At 41.2% G+C, this 21,588-nt stretch overlaps 2 protein-coding genes across 3 annotated transcripts; both read left to right on the top strand.

The window, feature by feature from the left end:
- The first annotated feature begins 3,483 nt into the window (after window positions 1-3,483).
- LOC117480179 (DOMON domain-containing protein FRRS1L) lies at window positions 3,484-7,508 on the top strand. Its single transcript, XM_034127388.1, has 5 exons — window positions 3,484-4,019; window positions 4,469-4,553; window positions 4,844-4,982; window positions 5,784-6,030; window positions 6,119-7,508. Exons 1-5 carry the CDS (start codon window positions 3,815-3,817, stop codon window positions 6,289-6,291), a joined length of 849 nt encoding a protein of 282 aa, XP_033983279.1. The 5' UTR covers window positions 3,484-3,814; the 3' UTR covers window positions 6,292-7,508.
- A 100-nt stretch (window positions 7,509-7,608) lies between these two features.
- tmem245 (transmembrane protein 245) lies at window positions 7,609-20,532 on the top strand. Of its 2 annotated transcripts, XM_034127386.1 has the most exons (18): window positions 7,609-8,474; window positions 10,432-10,549; window positions 11,147-11,242; window positions 11,840-11,947; window positions 12,581-12,784; window positions 12,875-13,044; window positions 14,235-14,258; window positions 15,626-15,730; window positions 15,821-15,903; window positions 15,989-16,079; window positions 16,176-16,274; window positions 16,362-16,493; window positions 16,758-16,880; window positions 17,426-17,571; window positions 17,659-17,759; window positions 17,863-18,037; window positions 18,847-19,041; window positions 19,110-20,532. In XM_034127386.1, the coding sequence occupies exons 1-18, from the start codon at window positions 7,875-7,877 to the stop codon at window positions 19,156-19,158; spliced, it is 2,619 nt and encodes an 872-aa protein (XP_033983277.1). In that variant the 5' UTR covers window positions 7,609-7,874; the 3' UTR covers window positions 19,159-20,532. The 2 variants fall into 2 exon arrangements, with proteins under 2 accessions (XP_033983277.1, XP_033983278.1); XM_034127387.1 differs by lacking the exon at window positions 14,235-14,258 and having other exon boundaries at window positions 7,875-8,474.
- The last annotated feature ends 1,056 nt before the right edge of the window (window positions 20,533-21,588 follow it).

Genomic DNA, 21,588 nt, shown 5'->3' on the forward strand with positions numbered 1-21,588 from the left:
GGCAGAAGAACGTGCCAATAGTGTTTACTGTCCTCTGTGAGTAAAGTGATTTCTGACAACTCCTAAATGAAGCCCTGGGGGAAGGGGGGCTGCAGCTATCACAGACCTGCTTTATGACTGTTTGTGTGTGTGAGAGAGTTGGAGACTGAGCTAATAGCTTGCGTTATACGAGGGGGTGAATCGATAAGTGATCTAACCACTCTCTGATGGGAATGAGGTGGTAGGTTTCGAACATTGAGTTTAGATGACAAAATAAGACAAAACCTATGGGTTTATAGTTCTGCAGCTCTACCAGGGGGTACAATGATATCTCTGCAGCTCTACTACACAAATGAGCAAAATAGTAAAAGTATAAAAAATATTAAGAAAGGAGAGATATCTTAACTACAGGAGATGTGCAGGCTTTATTTTTATTGGATAGCCAAGGATGTGCCTCCCATGTTTTATCATTACAATGAAATTACAAAGCTAAGAATCTGTTTGAAATACCCGTAGATTTGTGCAAATATTGTATAAGGGATTAACTCAGATATAAACAACAGCCCATCTTCAATTTAATGAAGGGACACGTCACTCTTAAACATATCAATTCATGGGATTCTTGGTTTCTAAGACATTCATAGGATCTTTTGACAGTTAGAGAAACAACGCATCTCCCAAGCTTTATCAGTCAAAGTAAAGCAGCCCTAGCAGAGTAGATATGAGTATGCAGGACTCATATTGCATGTGCCGGTCTGAGCCTACAGGGGCTGTTATTGACTGACAGCCCTGACTAAGCCATCATCGCTGCTGATCCTCCGTAACATCCTGGTCTTACCTTGTTTGTCCAGGTGAACAATTGTGGGTGGCTTGATGTGTGCCAGCTAGCATTTTTCTACAAGTATGTGTTTACAGTATATATGTGTGTGTGGGGTTAGCTCTGCCTTTACAAGTGCTGGCTGATGGCTAAGCAGAGGACAGATCCAGGCCTGCACTCATAGCAGCTGTGTTTCTGAATGGATCCAGCGGCCATTGTTCTCCTGTCACTAACCCGTCTCTCAGGCCCAGGAGACCCACCGCTGACATTTACCAGATCTCCCCCCCATCCTGCCTCACCCTCTCCTCATCGCTTCTCTACTAGCATCTCTTTTCTCTCTCTTTCTGCTCCCATCAGGTCCATGTTCACTCTCTCTTTCCATCACTCCATCTCTCTCTGTGGCAAGATGTACGGGGACAGAAGTGTGTGGATAGGTGTGTACGTGTGTGCGGGAGAGTGAGTGTTTGTGTTAATGAGTGGCCCTTTAAGGCTATTAAGATAAGATTGCTACGCCCAGAGTCCCTCATTACCCAGCAAGCATTGCCCCTTACACGGAATGGTAATTGGGATGGAGAGAAAAAGAGAGAGGGTCGGCTGGTAGAAGTGGGAATAATAGGAGGATAAACGAGGGATAATTGGGTGGATCGAGAACAAGAGAAACGATTGATCAGGTTGATTTGTGTTTGAGAGAGACGGTGTGAAGAGGGAAAGGGTTAAAGGTCACACACTCTTGTATGAACACACGTATGATACAAAAAATCCACATGTTAGATATACTCTTAGAACTGCAAGCAATGTATACATAGAAGTTCACATGCAATGCAAAAATAAAGTGTGTGTGTGAGTATGATTGTGGATGTCAGTCAGCCTTTGATCTGTCTGACAGTCATTATTGTCTATTTACATTATATGATGAGTCTGTTTCAGACTGTGTAACACCAGCATCACCTACAGGACACACACATGAACAGCAACGTTCCTCAGCGTATCTGTGTCTCGCTCACCTGCAGTCACTACTCGATAAAATATGAAACTTACAACACTTTTAACACTGTGGTTACTTTTTGACCAAATACTAAACAATTTAATTATATGATTACATATTCAATTTAAATCAATTTAAACAAAGCTAGCAGTCCAAACGTGCAATATGTGTGCATAAAAGTGTGTACAGACCCATTCAATAACTGTTACAAAACCAATTAAATATTAAGTATTTCTAGGCATCACTGCCGTAGTTATGATTTCTAACGAATGGATGATTCTGATGCTAAAGGTCTGTTTACACTTCTGTGAGTGTCCACTTATAGGCTGACTCATGACTCATTATACTTTGAGAAGATTACACAAATGATTATAACCGGACATGGGGCAAGTGTTACATTTTTTTATTTCATTAGTTCATGACTTGCAATTCTGTACATTTTATTTCCGCAAGGCGCACAGTAATGAGCTATTATTAGCTACAGATTTAGTTGTTCATTTATAAAGTAGTTTTTCATCAGCTTTAATTTCTCAGAAAGACACAGGCACAATGAAATTACCGAAGTCTTAAAAAAACATGTAGCTAAAACTTTGATTTGTTCTTTACCTTTACTGAAATAAAATGATGTGATATACATTTTGTACCCACGGCAGTCTAAGATAGTACTGACTCCATCAGATGGGAAATGTCTCTAAATGAAAAGTAAAAATGATAAATAGTTGCCTAAGAACAGATTCTCTGAAATGAGGTTCAAACTGTGGTTTTATATCACCATCATGTGGCAGGACTGTGTACCACCACTGAAAAAGACAGAGGATGGAGCATGAAGTCAAGGATGTGAGTGAAGACCTATAGATTATGTTTAGTTCAGTAAAAATAATGCATATTCACCAATTCACACTCTGCAAACAACCATGTCTGTCTCCGATTTTGTATGAATTAAAAAAAATCACCATCAACATAGCAACACATATAGGTTCACACATGCTCTGTTGTTTTACAAAAGCAGTAAGAGGAGACTTATTGGGTTATCTGGAACTAAATGCACACATTAAAGCTGGACTGCACATTATTAAATACATAATGCATTGAGAAGGCGCATACAAGACTGCACAATCATCATACATTTTTTAATTGCATCTTCAGACCCAGATACACATGTTTTTAACAAATGGGACACGTGCCTGATTGTTTCCATTAAAGAAAAACACAACAATTACAAACATGGTGGGTATTAACAGCCTGATTTTAGTATTTTTACTTTTATTCAAATAAATAGACAATTTTCTTATTTCTTCAGAAGAATGTTATGTTATTTAGCCTTAAAAGAGTTTGCTTTTAAATTCAAATATGTGTGTGAATAGATTAAGTTTGCAATAATGTAACTGAACTAAAAAACATTCTGGCATTGACACATTTTTTTATTTCCAACCAACTTGTATTTATTTAAGACTTTTCATGCTTTTGCTATGGCCCTTTTTTCAGAAGTAGCCTATGGGATACAATCCATCTTCTCCAAATGACCGATTTCCGTTTTATAAACAACCTCTCACTTTCGGACTATGGGAACTGATCCCCAATTGATTGATCCTGATCACAGCACGTAGCGGCTCCTCATTGGATGTTACTGTGATTGACTGAGGAGAAGAAGAGAGGGAGGCCGGGCGAAACCATTCATCCAGCCAACACTCCGACTGAAAAATATTTGAAGCTTAAAGAGCACTGCTATGAATCTAGATTCGGATTTCAAAGAGGATTATGATCGTTTAGCTGAATTAGACGGTGCGATTACAAATATGGGTAATTTAGGATTGGATTAGCTTTAATCACACGGTCATCGGCGCTGAATCCCCCCACATCCATACGAATACACAGCAAACAGGCAATTGGGATGCGGGGATGATGTTTGTGACGCTGCGATGGGAAGGCCCTACCTGTGAAGATACCGACATTCAAACAATAATGAGGATCCGATTTGATTTCGAGTTGCTTTAGTTGTTTTTATCGCTTCATTTTTGTCAATTTATCGAACCATGATTTTCCTGCGGAGGCTCGTGCAGTTATTGGCGCTGGTGGTACAGAGCGGATGGTGGGGGGTCGCGCCGAGCCCCACCGATGAAGGAGCACTCAGGTCCGGCCACGGGGAGCACGGAGAGCCGGGACACCAGGAGCCTCACAAAGACACCTACAGCACCTTCGCCTCCGAGTTCCTGGAGTCCAGGCATCTGTCCGATGACGGTAAGGATGTAATGCATTGGTACTGATTGCTAGTTGGTGGGTTTTGTTTACATGTCATGCACCATACACACATATCTATACAAGAGTTAAGCATAAACACTGCAAATTAAACACTAACTGTAAGCAGAAAGTGAACAAGTGCTGTTTATGTAGTGGTTCATTCTACCTGTCTACAGTGTTACAGGCCTTTCAGCACCCAGGCCAGCTCCCCCATTGGTAGCTGTCAACCCCCACTTCCACACACACACACACACACACACACACACACACACACACACACACACACACACACACACACACACACACACACACACACACACACACACACACACCACACACACACACACACATACACAGTGCAGATGGCCTCTAGTTGGCCCCTTTGACTGTCTTAGCCACAATCAATTGTTTTTGTGCCGAACCAACAGTGCTGATTTTGCATTTCGCAGGTTATCCATTCCCCACCGCCCCACCAGTAGATCCCTTTGCCAGGATCAAAGTCGTTGACTGTGGAGTAACCAAAGGCTGCATAAGGTAAGAGAAGGGTGCATGCTTTTCAGCTCTAACTTACTGAGCAGATCTCTGGTGCAGATGTATTCCCCAGGGCTGCCCTATCCTAGATGCTGCTGCAGCCGGACTTCAGAAAGCTGGAGCTAAACATAGACCTCTCCACTGTGTTGTCTCTGTTTTTTTAAACCTGGATAAAACTCATTTTAAAGGTTTACATTTGGTCTTAATGTTATCATGTGAAGCTCATGTTCTCAACTGAGATCTGTTCGTCATTAGTGGCTTAAAAGTGAACGTTTTTATTTGTTTATGTACAGATATGGGAAGCCAGGTTGTGATGCAGAAACGTGCGACTATTTTCTGAGTTATCGCCGCATCGGGACAGACGTGGAGTATGAGATGAGCGCAGACACAGATGGCTGGGTGGCCGTAGGTTTCTCCTCGGACAAGAAAATGGTGAGCAGCTGCACAACAACAACAACAACAACAACAACTCTGACTGTAATACTGTTTTAGAGATAGCACCACACACATTGTGTTATTACATCAAATTTTAGTCTAATCTTTTGCTGAGACCAAGTTACTAGTTTAAAAACACGGAAGTTAAGACAGTTGTTTACATTATAATAGTGAACATCTGTTTTACACCCCATAATCAAGGCTAGGCACTATATATCGTATTAGTTATTGTCTAATAGCTAGGGGGCAGAAGGGTCTTCTGTGAGGAGTTTGCATGTTGTTCTCATGTGGTCTGATTTTTAAGAGTCCTCTGACTTCCTCCCACAGTCCAAAGCCATGCAGCTTAGGTCATTTCTAAATCTAAATGGCCTAAAGTTTTGAATTAAGTCATTCAAAGGACTAACTAAAGTTATCTCCCAAGATTGAACTTTGACATATCCACAAGTTGAAGATGAGTTTGACAGCTAACCCGCAGTCTCAGCTAGACATTTTTATTTTAAATATTGACTTTTTCCTATTTTGCCTATTCCTAGATGACTTTAATTTGTGGAAAACCAACTCATGTGCATTGAGAATCAGAGTACTGTATAGCTTTGCCTCCAGTCTGTAACTCCAGTCTAATCTTGTGACAGTTATTTGAAAGAAAACACTAGGGGCTGAATGTCCTTTCATGAACAATAATAGTATCCGTCCTAGTTATTTTATTTATACCTTGTATTTTAATCTAACTTTATTAAAAAAAAATGATATGTAGCTATTTGGAATAAGAAAGCAACTAATTATTTCCTGTTTCCTCAGGGAGGAGACGATGTCATGGGCTGTGTCCATGACGATAACGGACGTGTACGGATTCATCACTTCTACAATGTCGGCCAGTGGGCCAAGGAGATAAAGAGGAACCCTGCTAGAGATGAAGAGGGCATTTTTGATAACAACCGGGTGACCTGCCGTTTCAAACGGCCGTTATATGTTCCCAGAGAGGAAACACTTGTGGACTTACACTTGTCATGGTATTACCTGTTTGCATGGGGACCCGCTATACAAGGTAATGGATTAAGCTTAGCATCAAGTCAACTGTCTTTGTGCTATTTTTGTTTTTCATGACATCTTACATCGTCTTACCTTTTCAACAGGTTCCATCACGAGGCATGACATCGACAATCCGCCTGTCAGCGACCGCATGGTCAGCATCTATAAGTACGAGGACCTTTTCATGCCTTCCACAGCCTACCAGACCTTCAACTCTCCTCTCTGCTTACTGCTTATTGTAGCCCTCACCTTCTACCTACTAATGGGAACGCCATAATGACGCACAGCAGAGCACATAGTGGAAGAAAGATGGAAGAGAAGATGAAGCAGCAATACAAAAAGGTCTGATGCCACAATCAAGTGTGAACTTTGCACAAAGAGACACTGTATTAGAAATGTTAAACATAAAAAAGTCTATAAACATAACTCATAAACAGAATTTTGCCAAATTATTATACCTATATTGTAGAGGTGTCATGTACTGTTGTCAGTACACATTTTTTTCTGAGATTATTGTTATAGTAAAAATAGGTCAACTATTTTCTGTATTTATCATAGATTTTAAGTATTTACAAAAGAGGACTATACACGACAACAGATACATCTCACAAGTCTTCAAAATACAGCATGCCCTTGGAAATCTGAAAATGATTAAAAAAACAGCGATTCAATGGTGATGAGGAGACAGTGCCTCGTGTTGGACTCAGGCTAAAGCGGGCTAAAAAAGGACAAAGAAAAACAAGTAGCTCACAGCCGTTTGCACATTATCTTCATGTCTCTTTACCATTGTATGTTTAAATAGACTCCAGGCTTTGGAGAAACTAGAAAAGGTGGTTTATTTGCTGATCCTACTATCACAAAATATAGTTTTCAAGATTTCACTTTGCAAAAGCATTATGTTTGGCACTAAACTTTTCCTAAAATGTACTTTAAGATTGTTTTCTCTTTTATTTCACAGTGGCTATTGGGTTTGTTTATTAGTACTGTGGCACTCTGACTGCTACATGACTGCAAGAATACAATATACTCAAGACAACACAGATTGTGCTGTGCATGACAATATAAGGGAATAGAAAATTATTTTTAATAGAAATTACAAAAAAATTATAAGATGGGACATTGAGGACCAACGTCTTGTCATCTGTATTTTTAAAACACGGGGGCTTCTTCAACATGTTTACTGTGTTTGTAAGTGTAAAAATAGTCTTCCAGGGTAAAGCAAACCTTTATTTGGTGTAGTTTAAAGAAAAATAAAAGATGCCATATATTAACAATTAAATACAATTAACGTTTATATTGCATTCAACCACCAACATTGTTTCAAGGGCCCTGCTTCCTTGGCTTCAATGCACACAATGTGTTTGCAACATTTACCTGAAAAAGAAAACCTGTCAATTAAAATGTGTGTTGTTATGACCTAATAGTGACTGTATCAATAAGCCAACTGTTGTCTTTTTTAAGCAGGCCAAATTAAAACACTTCTTGTTCATAAAAGCTACGTGTAAGACTCAGTTATGTGCTAACTTCAGTCAAATTGTTGTGATGTGCATTGCTTTTTTCAAATGTGTAATTCTTTAAATACTAGCAATGTGGGGCAACACCAGCCGGAAATGAAGATTGGAACAACAGTATTATGGTTGTAAATTATTTAGTAGATTTATAACATTATGCAGCACCACACTTTAAAAGATAAAGAACATAATCCAAACAAAAACAAAAAACCGGAAGCGTTTGTTTCTGTCTTTTCACTACATTTCCCATGGTGCCTTGGGCCTTTCGTTAGCGCTACGTCACATGTTTTCCTCCCTCACGCGTCGGCTTGGATTCCTCGGGTAGACTACAGAGGCAGAGTCGGGGAACATGGCAGACGAGGAGGACTCGGTGCCGGGCACCGCCGCCCCCTGTCCCCCGGGCAGCCCTCTCTCCGGGCGGCCTCACTCGGTCTTCTTCTCCGAGAGTGTGCAGCCGGCCGTCGGGATGGTGAGCCAGCTGCTAACCCAGCCGTCCTCCCTGAAGTTTGATAAAAACATTAAACAGGCCTTCTATAACACGGGGGCGATGATCTTTGTGGCGATATGCTGCGGAGCTACTGTCCTGGTGTACTTCATCCTGGAGGCCTTCCTCCGGCCGCTGCTGTGGGCCGTGCTCTGCGGGACCTTCCTCCACCCCTTCAAGCACTCCTTGGCTCGGCTCGGCCGCTCTTGGCTCAGCGGCCTGCAGGAGACCGGGACGCCCATCGTGATGGGGACCCTGCTGATCCCGGTGTGGTGTGTGAACTACTTGGTGGAGGCGATGGGCCGGCTGGTGCTGCAGAGGCTCACGGTGCTGCTGGTGATCGGGGCCGGGGCGCCGCTAGTGTACTTCCTGTACCTGTTCTGGAGCGTCATCGGCATGCAGGTGATCATCGGGCACGTCTGCTCGGTCATCGGGGCCGTGCTGGACTGTTTCCACACTGTGTGGGTGAGTGAATGGACAGTGGTACCCCCCCACCCTGTAATGATGACAAGACACCCTCTGTGACCCAATGTGTCAGTGTGGAGCTCTGTCAGCTGGACCCCCTAAACAGCTCAGAGAGTAGCTGGGACACAGGGTTACAGTCTACACCAGGGGTTTTCAAAGTGTGGGAAGGTGAGCCTCCCCTCAGAGAATATAAGAACAGCCGCGCCCCCCCTCCCAATTATTATTGCTATTATTATTATTATTATTGTTGTTGCTATAATGCAGGGGTATTATTATCCAGTGGAATGCCCTTACCTACTGGCCTAGTTAAATCAAAGTGGTTACTTATTTTTGTCTGGGCAGTGTAGTTTTACACACCATCTTATTTGACTTTCTCAGGGCAGACCCCCACAAAGAAAAAAATATATGTACACACGTAAGGTCATCATCTTAACAGTTTTTAATGCTCGAGTCATCCGTGAGCAGAGCATCAAGTTGGCATGCCTATTACAGCTGAATGCGGCGATTACCATCTTGTTCAGCAAAACGCCTCACAAACGTATTAACATCCAAAGCTTTAGTGCGTTTTGATTCAATGCTGAGCACAGCCAAACTTGACAGTCTCTTCTCTGTCATTGTAGACCGCAAATACCTTATTCCTTCCGTGTACTTGGGTCCGAATGCTTCTCGTTTTCTGCCGCCCGTTCAAATGAAATCGCCGCCAATCACATTTCCTCGCTCGCGCCAGGGTTACAAGGCTCGCGTCTTGTGCTGCATTCACTTGCACTCGGACATCAGGGATTTTCTCTGATAAATGTCCGATGAGCCACAACTTTTATTTCAAAACAAAGCTGCCAACTGGGGTGGCCAGACGCTGTCTCCTCTCTCACTTTAGGTAACTTCACTAAAAATCGATCCATGTTGCCGCTCGCATAAAGTTAGCTGAAGTTAACGAGCTAGATTTCATTGTTTCTCTTTATTTTTTTCTCACGCTGCGCCTCCCCTGAAGCTCTCTGGCGCCCCCCAGGGGAGGCGCGCCTCACACTTTGAAAACCGCTGGTCTACACCACTATACATTATAATACGTTTTCCGTTTGATTTGCCTATACTTCTTTCTAAAACATGTATTCAAAACAAAACATTCTGAAATTGATGCAGTTCACCAAATGTAGTCTTATCAGCAACAAGTTTGAAGTTAATTATTCTTCTTTAAATGTGTTATTATTTAGTTAAGGAGGAGTTTTTTATAATGTTTTTTTCTTATTTTCCCAGTTTGATTAAAATGAGCTCAGAATAATGAATGTATAAGAGTTCAATTGATAAACAAATTATGCAGTATGATCAGTAGTTAATAAACAATACAACTGAGTTCAAAGAATTGCAGAATAACAAATTGCATCAAATAGATGGAAATACATTTCCTTGAACGTGTCTCATAATGGGTTATACCGTTAATCTATTTTTCTTGGAAAATATGCCTAAACTTGTGTTTTAGCTAATAAGATTTCCTGCTGTTTCAGTGTCTGATCGATTAATACCTTATTATTCCAAAACAGCCTTAGGGTCTGAGCCCAGCTACGCTTTGACTAAATACAAATCAGATTAAATGTTCCTCCTCAGACAGCCTGTCCTTTCTCTAAATGCAGATGTAGACTGTCACAGGGCCCTTGTCCGAAAACAGAATTGAGGACATTGTATTAAATTACATCGAAAGATGTCTTTGTGTGGAGTTGAACTGGGTAAGACCTTTGAGACCATCTGATTACAGACTGAAGGATCATATTTCATGCTTTTCCTACCAAACAGCAGCAGATTGTCTGTTGGTAAGATGATCACCACCATGGAAAATCATAAACAAATTGTATTTGGAAGAAGCATCAGATGAGCAGAGGTTACAACATGTACCTTGATCTGATTGCAACCATTACCATCTTTAGATTTTCATTATGTGCCACTCTGCCTCTTTGCTCCCTCTCAGGTGTGCCCCGTGGTGTTTGGCTACTTTTTGGCTGTTTGTTTGAAGTGGAGTCCCAACACTGAGCACTACCTCCGGGCCGTGGCTCTCCCTGTCTGGGCCGTCCTGCTCTTTTACACCGGTGAGTGTGAGGAGGAGGGGAAGCCTGCAGAGTCTGCTCAGACATGTTGGTTTCATTCCACACTCCATTTAGATTCCTTCATTGCCCCTAGGAACATTTCTTCACATTCGACATACTAGGCAGGTAGCTTGAAACAGGCTTCACAAAATGAAGCAAACCTTTTTTTTTACACAGTCAATGGAGTGAAGTAGTTTTCTATTTCCCCTTACACAGATCACATGCAGAGTTTCATAGTAAGATGAAGTCCCCAGTATTTTTAGCACACTTAAGGCTTGCCATAAAACACTTGTTGACCTCCGGGCGTGAAAAGTGACAGAGAGCATACTGTATAGGGCTATCCCAAGCCTGTAGACATATCTGATCTCTGTTTAGCACCTATCCTTATACAAATGTTACGGAATAAATAATATTATTGCTGTAATTATAGCAAGACATACGTTCAGCTTATACAGTAGTGCACCATATGTAAACATTTTTGTCAAGAAATAACAAATAATGTAACAAAATGTCATGAAGGTAAAGAGCAAAATGTATCTCCAAAATATTGAGATGTATTTATTTAGTTATTACTGCCCTGGTTTCTGCATCTGTTTTCAGTGTCTCTGACCGGCTCCTGGAGGGTGCCCATATTTGTGGTTGTGGTTGCCCTCATCATCGTGGGATCCCAAGAGAAACCACCTGTCCCTGGCAGAGGTGAGGATTTATGAACACACACACATCCACATTTACCACAGTAAGAAGCCTCTGCTCCCGGTCAACTGGGCATTCATAAATAACTGAATAGAGTGCTGGTACATGTCAAATATATATATATAATATGTTAATTTGTGAACTTCAGATGTGCTGGTGCAGCCCTGTTTACAGTTTTCATGCTAAGTTAACTTTCTTCTGAATACAGCATTACATTATATGAGTGGTATCAATATTCTCATCTTACTGTCAGCAAGAAAGCCAACAAGTTCTCTAAATGTCAATTTATAGCCTTATAATCAAGGTGTATGAAATCATCTTGAAATACAATATGTTGAACGACCATAGGAAAGAATCCTGTTCTCAAACTATCATCCAGCAGCAGAAAAAATAAAAACACCTTTGATATAATGTGACCAATCTAGTCCTCGAGCTACCACTTACATTTAGTTATACAGTATCTTAGTAAAGCTTTACCTAAAACACGAGGTGGACAGTTTAGGCCAGTGAAAATACCACACAAACTCACAAGAAAATGTGTTTCTTTTTGCTGTGCTGTTATTTGTGACTGGTATTTTTTGTCTCTCTTCACCTCCCCAGGAGAGCTGTCGGGGCAGGTGTTGTCGTTTGCTGCTAACACTATTTACATGGCAATCTCCTGTAGCAACCTTAAGATGAAAACTGAGCCGGGTGAAAACTCTACTACAGGTAAGAGAGCTCACTTTGAAGTTTGTTAGAGAAGGTCAACAACCACCATACTGTACTTAATCAAGTAAACAGACAATAAAGCATTCTGTTTTAAAAGTGTTGAACCCTGTAACCTGTTGGTGGGTTTGAAAGGCATTTTTTTTACAAATTGCCAAAAGGATACCATTTACACATTTCATTGGATTATTACATTTGAGTGAATCATGTGTGATCAACATTCCCACCTAATTATCATCAAATCAAATGATCAAGCCATGATTGTGATTGTTCAATAGAGGTGGAGGAATTATACAAACATATATATATTGCAGTGAAAAACAAGCCAAACCAAAATTCAAAACAGAATTAAACTAAAATCTTGAAAGAGCTTGGGATTCAGATGGTTAATGGATATTAATCTCCAAACTACTTTTAATATAGAAGCTGCATTGTTACTACATACAGTCAACATTTTCTCTGACCCAGCAACCTTTAAGGAACAAGACACTTCTGCTTTGGCTTTACCATTTAACCATGGTGGTTTTTTACTTTGTAAAACAAACCATAGTCCATCGTCATTGCTCTGATCTTTCTTTCTCTTCTCTTCTTCCTTTTCTCTTCTTCCTCTGTGCCCTCGCCCTCTTCTCCACCAAGATGGTTTACCGTCTGCGGGCCCTCTTCCCTCCACGCCTGGGTTTCCTCGGGGCTCTCGATCTCTACCAGGCGGCCTCTTCCAGAAAGAGAAGAGCGCCCACAGAGCCAGTGATATCTACTTCATTCTGCTGGTCTGGGCCATTGTGCTGGTTCAGGTCTGGCTCAACCTCTGGATCCTACAACTGCTGCCTATCCCTGTGGCTGGTAACACACACATGTATTCACACACTCCCTCTCACATGCATCTCGTCCAACCCACTGTACTCTCTGACTAATGATGCATTGATACTTTAGTGTGGGTGCTGAAGAAGCTGGTGGTCCACTTCGGGCTGAAGGGCTTTGCAGCGCGGACCCTCCTCTCGTGGTGGGCGGTGCTGGAGAGGCATGGACGAGAGCGGGAGGAGGCCCTGCTGCCTGGACCAATCAAAGGCTTGGCTCAGTTCCTGCTGCGTGTCGACACTAAGGTAACGTCTCTGAGCGATCTCCAGGTGCCGCGGGTGCAGGAGCTCTCCTTAAGTCCTTTGTCTGTGATTTCACACACCCTCATACAGGCACACACACACTTTCTGTTACACTGGTACGTCTTTTTAGTATTCATATGGTATGGTCGTCACTGTCAACACACTTTAAGTCGGGGCCTACTGGGTATTTCAATGTAGGAGAAAAAATACACTGTAAGCAGTATATATATATATATATATAGTATTCTGTGTGAAGAGTTATTCAAATGTTCACTAAACTGAACCCCCCACATCGCCCGAGGTTCGAAACTAAGGATTACGTTTCAGATGGGTTTCTGTCTGTGAAATCCTTTCTTCTATCATCTTTTCTGATGGTGCCTCTGGACTTTAGTACATCCTGCAAATATGATTTCCTTTCTTCAAAAACCAACAAACTGCACTCATGTATTTACTTTGATTTTTGACACAACTGATCCACAAAAGGAACAAAGTTTCAATGCTTTTTAGGAGTAGAACCAACTGGGTTTTGTTAATTTATTTTCACCATGTTATACATACCATATTCTGCAGTTTCTCTTAGTTCTACAACATTTGGATTAATTGTTGTTGCACAAAACAGCAACTTACAGCTCACATGATTAGAAAAGTGGCAGGCAGTCACCAAAAACACGTGTTAAACTGACTTTAAACAACCTGCTCCGCACCAAATGGTAGACAAACCAAATGAGCAACTAGCTGGTGAACATAGTGGCACATTTTACGACTAAGACCCAGATATTGGACCAGATAGAGAAGGTGAAAAGAGGATGGCTTTTGGACTTTGTCAGGTGAACTCAAACATGAAGTAAATGACCATGTTTCTTTGTGTCTGCTTCGTTGGAAGGTAGGCAATTGTAGGAATTACATATTCATCTTAACCACTTCATAGTGTGACGCCTTCGCACTGAAAAATGTCTTTCTCTTGATGTTTTTTATCTGGAAATAGTTGTTGTGTGTTTATAATCACAATAATGAGCATCTTCACTGTATATCCGCTCCGCACAAAGTAATGAAATCCTGCCTGCCACGCTCCACTTCTGACCCCTCACTGCCTGCTCCCAAAGAGGTCGTGTTCTTGTTGTTCAGGAACATGTGATAACCGTGCACAGGTCTTTCCAATAATAATCTTCCCAATGTCTCTTTGTCTCCCCAAGCTCTGGCATTGGCTTAACAAGCAGGTAATGATTTGGAGGAGCAGAGTGCTGAAAGAAAGAGAGACTGACACAAAGCAGTGTGTGTGGGAGAAAGCGAGAGAAGCCATATAAGGAAATAACCTGTACATACTGAACGTGTGAGTGTGTGTGAAGGTGTGGACACACGCTTGGACTGGCGCTTTACCCTTCACTGTCCCCACCCTCCCCCTCATCTCGTCTACATGTCTGTCCTCTCGCCGCTTTCCTGCTTATTACAGGAAGCTACGGTCGAGGAGGTGGGACTCTTTTGTCCGTCGGCCTCGCCCGTACCTTCCCTGCTGTGACCTCACTGGCAGCTCTGCCTGAGAGTGTATGAGCTGCATGGAGAGATGGCTGATGTGGTGATGTAGACAGAGCACAGTGGGAGGAGAGTGCAGTGTTTCTGAATATATTGTCAATAAGCCTGATGTTAACCAAGTTTATTGAGATGTAGGAGAAACACTGCCCATGAAACCTTTGTGGTTCAGGAGCCTTTTTTGGCGGGAGTGGGGACAAAACAATGGAAACACTTAACAGTTTGTCAATATGACGCACTAAATATACTAAGATGTTCTATTAGTGGTCTTGTAAATGCCTTAAGTGTCATTTTGAGCTAATTGGTTCTAAACAGACTGTCCTTACTTGTTTGATTGGCAGTTTCCATTTCTTTGTTTACCAATCTTTTTGACTGGATTTAATCCACATCAGTCAGCCTGCCAAGCACCTTCTGTAAAGTAAGGATTACAAAGACTGTAGTTAAACATTCACTAGTAATATTTAATATATTTAATATTTATTCTGGAGTTTATTCTGGAAAATGCAACCGAGCCTTTTTTGCCATATAATTTTACTGTCAATTTATTAACCAACAGCAATTTGCCATTGACTCCAGTAACTTGACCCTCAACACGTGATTTTGTGTCATTAACACATAATACAAGTGGAGATTAAACTCTTGCAATCTGGATGCTGATGCAGTATTGGACCATAGAGAAACCTGAGTGAAAAGATTTCAACAGAATGAACTTTGAAGGACTGGTTGATGGGCTTGTAATTGTTTTTTTGTATTAAATAAAAATATACTGACAAAGGCCATGCATTCAAACGAACATGCATGTTTCCATATTAAAGTGTAAGGATGTGTGCATGCATACGTGTGCAGATATTCAGGCTCTCTCGGCTGTATACTTTGCTTTTCCCAGGGCCCAAGGGGGCAGCTTTTAAATCCAAAATGGCTTCTTCTTCACATGGAAAGGACAGGTTTCTCCATGTGTCTGATCACTGTTTGTTTTGAACCTCTTCAGAATCACACTGACTTCCTCCCTGTTTCCCCCCTTTTCTTCTACCTCTCTGTGTCCTCTCTATGTGCGTAGATGATCGTGTGGTTGGAGCGATCTCTGGATAAAATCATCAGCATCTTCATCATCTTCCTCCTGGTGACAGGGACCCTGCTCATGGCTCTGCTGCTCACCGCTATGGTAGCATTTTTATTACTTCAGAATAACATTAACGCATTTCAGATGCACTGACATCTACTTGGATATCAAAGTACCCTTTTTATCTTTTAGGTTCACCATGAAAGTGTCCACATGATCGACGTAACCAGTAAACTAATCAATGAGACCGTTTCTAACCATCCAGAATGGGCCAAGTATGACAGTCTACTCCCCGTTTAATTTAAAACAAATGGTATGGAGTCTATATTTTCTTCCTCTTCTCACATTGTCCTCCTCTAGTTGGCTCCCAGAGGCTCGTGTGGTGCAGAAGGCTCTAAATTCAGCTGCTACCAATGTTTATCAGCATGGTAGAGAATGGATAACACAAAAGGTAAGAATTATTACGGACAACGGTCAAAATAAGGAAGCACATTTCTAATACTTCAGTACTTTGATCTGCGTTAAATCTTTCTTCTTTTTTTTACAGCTGCATAAGATGTTAGGGGAGAAGGGGAACAACACAGCCGTGATCGAGAAACAGGTTTTGGAGCTCTGGGACAGACTGTACCACTCGTGGTTCGTGAAGGTCAGCCCAGTCCATTTAACTTTTAATGTTGAGGACAAATTTGTCGCCTAAAAATATAATGTGTAAAACATTCCCTTCATTTTCCAGAACACGACCAACACTGGACGCCCCCGCGGTCAGAAGCTGACGGCTCAGAGAGGGAACAACTGGCTGGTCGACATCCTGGACTGGAAAGACATCGCCTCCTTTCTGCAGGAAAATATTCAGACTTTGCTGTCTGTAAGTATGACCATATCTTCTGTGTGAGGCAGATATTTAGCATGTATTTTCCTGTCATGGATGAGTTGGTCATCATTCACAAAAATAGCTTGACTAGAGCGTAGGGGGTGCTACATCATCATTTGTTTGTCCTTTGTATCAGGCGCTGATTGGTCTGCAATATGTCTTTGTCGACAACAGGACGGAAATCATTGAGATATTTATAACTGTGTCTCAAAGAGGTGTACATTTATTGTGGGTGACAGGTTTTCTGTTGTTTTTTAGATCCTGGAGTCTCTGTGGGTGGTAATGAGCAGAAATCTGGGCCTCCTCATCTCCACGACAACCACTCTCCTCTCCGTCCTGTTCCACAGCGGCACGGCTCTGCTCAACTTTGTCCTGAGCCTGGTATGAAGCCCTTTACAAAAATAACCAATTACGTGGGTTTGTATGTATAAAATGGGTCGGCTCGGTACGACTTTTTCATGTCCCATATTTGAGTATCTGCAGATATACTGTCTGTTTCCCTCTCTTGAACAACATATACGTTCATTTCACATTTGGATGCACGTTGCCTAACCTAGTCCCAATAAAACATGTCACACTAACTGTGAAATTTAAACACAAGTTTAAATCTGGATATTTAGAAAAACAAAGAAATTGTAATTCCATTGTAGAAAAAAACGTGTTTTAAAGTTTACATCTGCTACCTCTTTCGACTCTCAGACTGGCCTCAATGGGAGCATTTACAACAGATCTTAAAGCTTGATCAATCTGTAAATGTCATGTTAATCCTAAGTGATAAATGCTTTTGTGGTAAAGTAAACACCCCAAATATATATAAGAGTACTCTGTTCCTTAATATGTTTGATCGAACTGAAGTACAGGTTGAAATATGTGAATTAGTTTAACTAGATATCATCATATTAGTGCTGTGTCTTGTTTCTACGCAGGTGATCTTCCTAACCACTCTCTTCTACCTGCTGAGCTCCAGCGGCGAATACTACAAACCGGTCAAATGGGTGATCAGCCTGACCCCCCTCTCCCAGCCTGGACCCTCCTCAAATATCATAGGCCAGTCAGTAGAAGAAGCCATCAGGTAGCCACACACAAAAACAATTTAACTACCTTAACACGTATCTAAATAATTGTTTTGACCATGTGTGTGCTTGTGTTTTTTCTTCAGAGGAGTGTTTGACGCCTCTCTGAAAATGGCCGGCTTCTACGGCCTCTACACCTGGCTCACTCACACCATCTTTGGCATCAACATAGTGTTCATTCCTTCTGGTGAGTCGGCATGTTCACAGCACATTGTGTCGTCGCCATAGCAGCACCTGCCAAGCTGCTCAGTGTTTTCTCACTCTCTGAATCCCTCTCTGCTGGCACGTAGCTCTGGCTGCCATCCTGGGTGCGGTGCCGTTCCTGGGCACCTACTGGGCCGCGGTGCCCGCAGTGTGTGACCTGTGGTTGGTGCAGGGCGAAGGCGTGAAGGCCGTGCTGCTGCTGATCTGCCATCTGCTCCCTACATACTTTGTAGATACAGCCATCTACTCTGACATATCAGGGTATGTACGCGTGACACTGTGGTTACCAGCTGCCTGGTTTGTACCCAAATATGGCTTTGAAAGGAAACCATTCTGTTGGTGAAGTCTATCGAAAGTGTGTGCATTTGCCTTGCTCAGCTTAAGAAACAGCTGTTGAGATAAACCTGATAAAAAAACAACCCCTGACAACAAGCTAGATTATGCTGCATCTCATCTGTTTCCTCTTTGAGTTGTGTTTCCTGTAGTGCTGCCCTTTATTATTCCTCTCACTAAGGTTGAGTTATTGATTTGATGTCACTAAAAAGACTAGTTGGGATGTGTCTTAAGGTAAGGGGAAACACATATTTAATATGGGGAATGGGGGGGGGGGGGGGGGGAAGGACTACAGAAAAACATATTTGACTTAAATTTTCTTTCAGAACCATATTGGTCCAGTAGACTCCAGTCAGAAAAATACAGAAGTACATCACATTATTTAGTATTTTGAAAGCATACTTTGCATTTATGGCTTGAGTTTGCCACGGGATAAATAAACAACTTGAATAGTGTTTTCTTAATCAAAGTGATATGTATTGCTTGGTAATGCAGCAGCAATCAGGGTAAATGTTTAAACCCCTCTGTGTATTTACAACTCTACATTCAAAATGGATGCCTGCCATAACGCAATTATCTACATTGTTAGTAGTGACGAAGGGGAAAGAGAGTAAGGGTATGAAGGCTGGAATCGATCATGTTGCGGTCATTTGGCAACTACTCGGCTACCAAGTCCACTATTATATTTTCTCGTCAATTTCTTTGTGTTGATCTGTTTTCTTGTCTCTGTGTGTCAGAGGGGGACACCCCTACCTGACGGGTCTGGCGGTGGCAGGCGGAGCGTACTATCTGGGTCTGGAGGGCGCCATCATCGGGCCCATCCTGCTCTGCATCCTGGTCGTTGCAGCCAACATCTACAGCGCCATGCTGATGAGCCCCAGCTCTGCAGCGCCCACACCGGTGACGTCCAGCTGGCCGCACCACCCCCTCAGGTAGAGATCAAATAAAAAAATCCACTCAGAAAAATGCAACCATACCATTAATTCTTTGTCACTCTCAGGACCATGAATGACTCCACTCCAACGATCCTGAAGAAGAAGGGTGAGTGAGCTCGGGGGTGACGCCCTGTGGAACGTCTTCTGGCTTCCTATTGGCTGATTTCCTCAGGGGGAAGCACTCCCCTCCCTGAATCTCCTCCAAACGCCGCCCGGCTCTACAGGAGGCCGCGCAGAGAAGGACGGCGCCGTAGCGGCTAGTCTGCCATGATGCCGTCTCCTGACCAGAGCTGTTTCTCTGAGCAATATGGCACCAGCAGCTCAATCCAGACCCTTGAATTACAGATCATCCTAACCCTGATCCCTAATTTGGACCAATGACATCACATTGGGCATTTGCGAAAATGAATGACAGAGATGTTGGTACTAATCACACCATCTTTCAGATCTCCAGTGCCTAAATTGATTTGTAATGTTTAGAAAATAAATATTACCGTGCGGTTTGTGGTGATAGTACGATAATATATTTGATCTACAAAGCCCCTGATATCCACCCTGCACACCACGGCTGGGTTTTAAGCTACAGTATGTGGTTGTGCAGTATTTGTACTCCCTACCTCGCCCCTCACGGAGGCTCACTAAGAGTTTGTAGTGACGGCTTGTCATAGAAGTCCTCACGCCTGGTTCAAAAGAAAGAGACGTTTAACTTAATGTCTCATTCACGTTTCAGTGATAAAAGCTGTGAGTTTGCAACACCAGGCTTCATTTAAACTGTTTCACTTTTTTACTATCTGTGCAATTGATTTACAGCAAATATCTGCCTATAGTTGATGGTAACTCCTTCAGTGAATCAGATTAGACTTCCTGCTTTCAGGGAGTCTGGTCTGAATCAAAGAGCACAGAATAACTGATGGATTTTCTTGTTACATGTTTAATTTATTTCACATTTGGTTTTCGTTTTACACACTGTGAGTGCACATACTCGCATAAATGCAACCACGGTCTTCATTTTTGACACACTTAGCTGATCTGTTGGTATTGAAGCACGTTTACACTCAGAATAACTTAATATTAACAAGTTTGACTGAGTATTTCTGTGAGCACTTTAGAGTTTGGTCACTTTCCTCCCTGTAACATGTTTTTTATCATAGCTTTGACCTCAAACACTTTATTTAGAAATGTCTGTATATTTTCTACTCCATACACGAACTTCAGTCAGAGCACTTTTCTAAACAGAGTATGAAGCAGTTAACATAATTTGAAGCTTTAATATTGAGCTGTACATATGAATTGTGTATTTAATGCAAAACATTGATCATACATGGCTACTGTGTTAGCTTTCAGAGGACTGTGACTGGGTTGGAACAAGCATTACTTTACGTGTCACTGTTTAACTACTACTATATTCTTCATTTGGTACTGTTGCTTTTACTGGTTTTTAATACCCGGATATGCACTGACACAATAAACATTAACATTTAAACTGCAGTAGCTTTGTTTGATGTCTTATTGCTTTTTGAATAATTAGGACTGCAATTAATATTATTGTAGTTCATTTCAAATAATTTAAGAATTATTACAATGTTTGGTTCAAATGTTGAAATTGTGAAGAATCACACTTTTTAAAGGGGAAGTTTTGTTTTAGTATTAAGCTGGTAAAAGTACAAATTCAACTAATTTATGTAAATGAACTGCATTTAAAATCTAAGTCAATTAATGGACTTGTTATGTTATAATAAAATCATTTCTAAAACGTGATGATGTAACTTAAATGCTGTAGGTTGATCTTATTTTAAGTAGTTAATATATTGTTGTGTAGTTTAGTAAAGTTATTGTACAGAACATTGAAGTGAAACTACAGTTGAAATCTCTCATAGTGTTGATGTCCGTGTCAAACTGATCACCACAAGCAGCTGTTTAAAAATACGTTGACGTCAGAACAACAGAAAATAATAAGCTACTAAGCCTCAGCTTGACGGTGGTTTCAATGCTTATGAATGCCAAATGGTATGAAAAGGATGTTAGTCAAATAAAATATCAAAAAAGTTATCCCATAAAAGAAATCCAAAAGAATTCCAAGTATAGCCATCTAAATAGTTAGTGATAAATATTCTTGATTTAGTATGCCATTAAAAAAAATACAATATACAATGTTCAAAAAAAAAAATAATAGTATAATATGCCGTTAAAGTCATGAAAATACAAACATTTAAAAATATAGTATGTAATAAAAAAGCCAATTAAAAAGTCTGAATGTAGTAATTCATAAAGATGTCACAAAAATATCATGGTATAGTTTGTTAAAAAGAATCACACTGCATGCCAAACAAAGAATATGATATAGTTTACCCATCAAATGTCATGATTGTCATTGTTAGTATGCAAAAAAATATAGAATAGTATAAATATGTCAGAAGTATGGCATAAAATGTCATAGTAGAGTATGCCTTAAAGAATAAAAGACATATTCAAGTACTAAAAAGTAATAGTATTTCATCAATAAACTAAATCTAGGTTTGCCCGGATTAATTCAAAATTCTGTGT

This window comes from Trematomus bernacchii, unplaced genomic scaffold (genome assembly GCF_902827165.1).
Source record: "Trematomus bernacchii unplaced genomic scaffold, fTreBer1.1, whole genome shotgun sequence".
Classification (NCBI taxonomy): domain Eukaryota; kingdom Metazoa; phylum Chordata; class Actinopteri; order Perciformes; family Nototheniidae; genus Trematomus; species Trematomus bernacchii.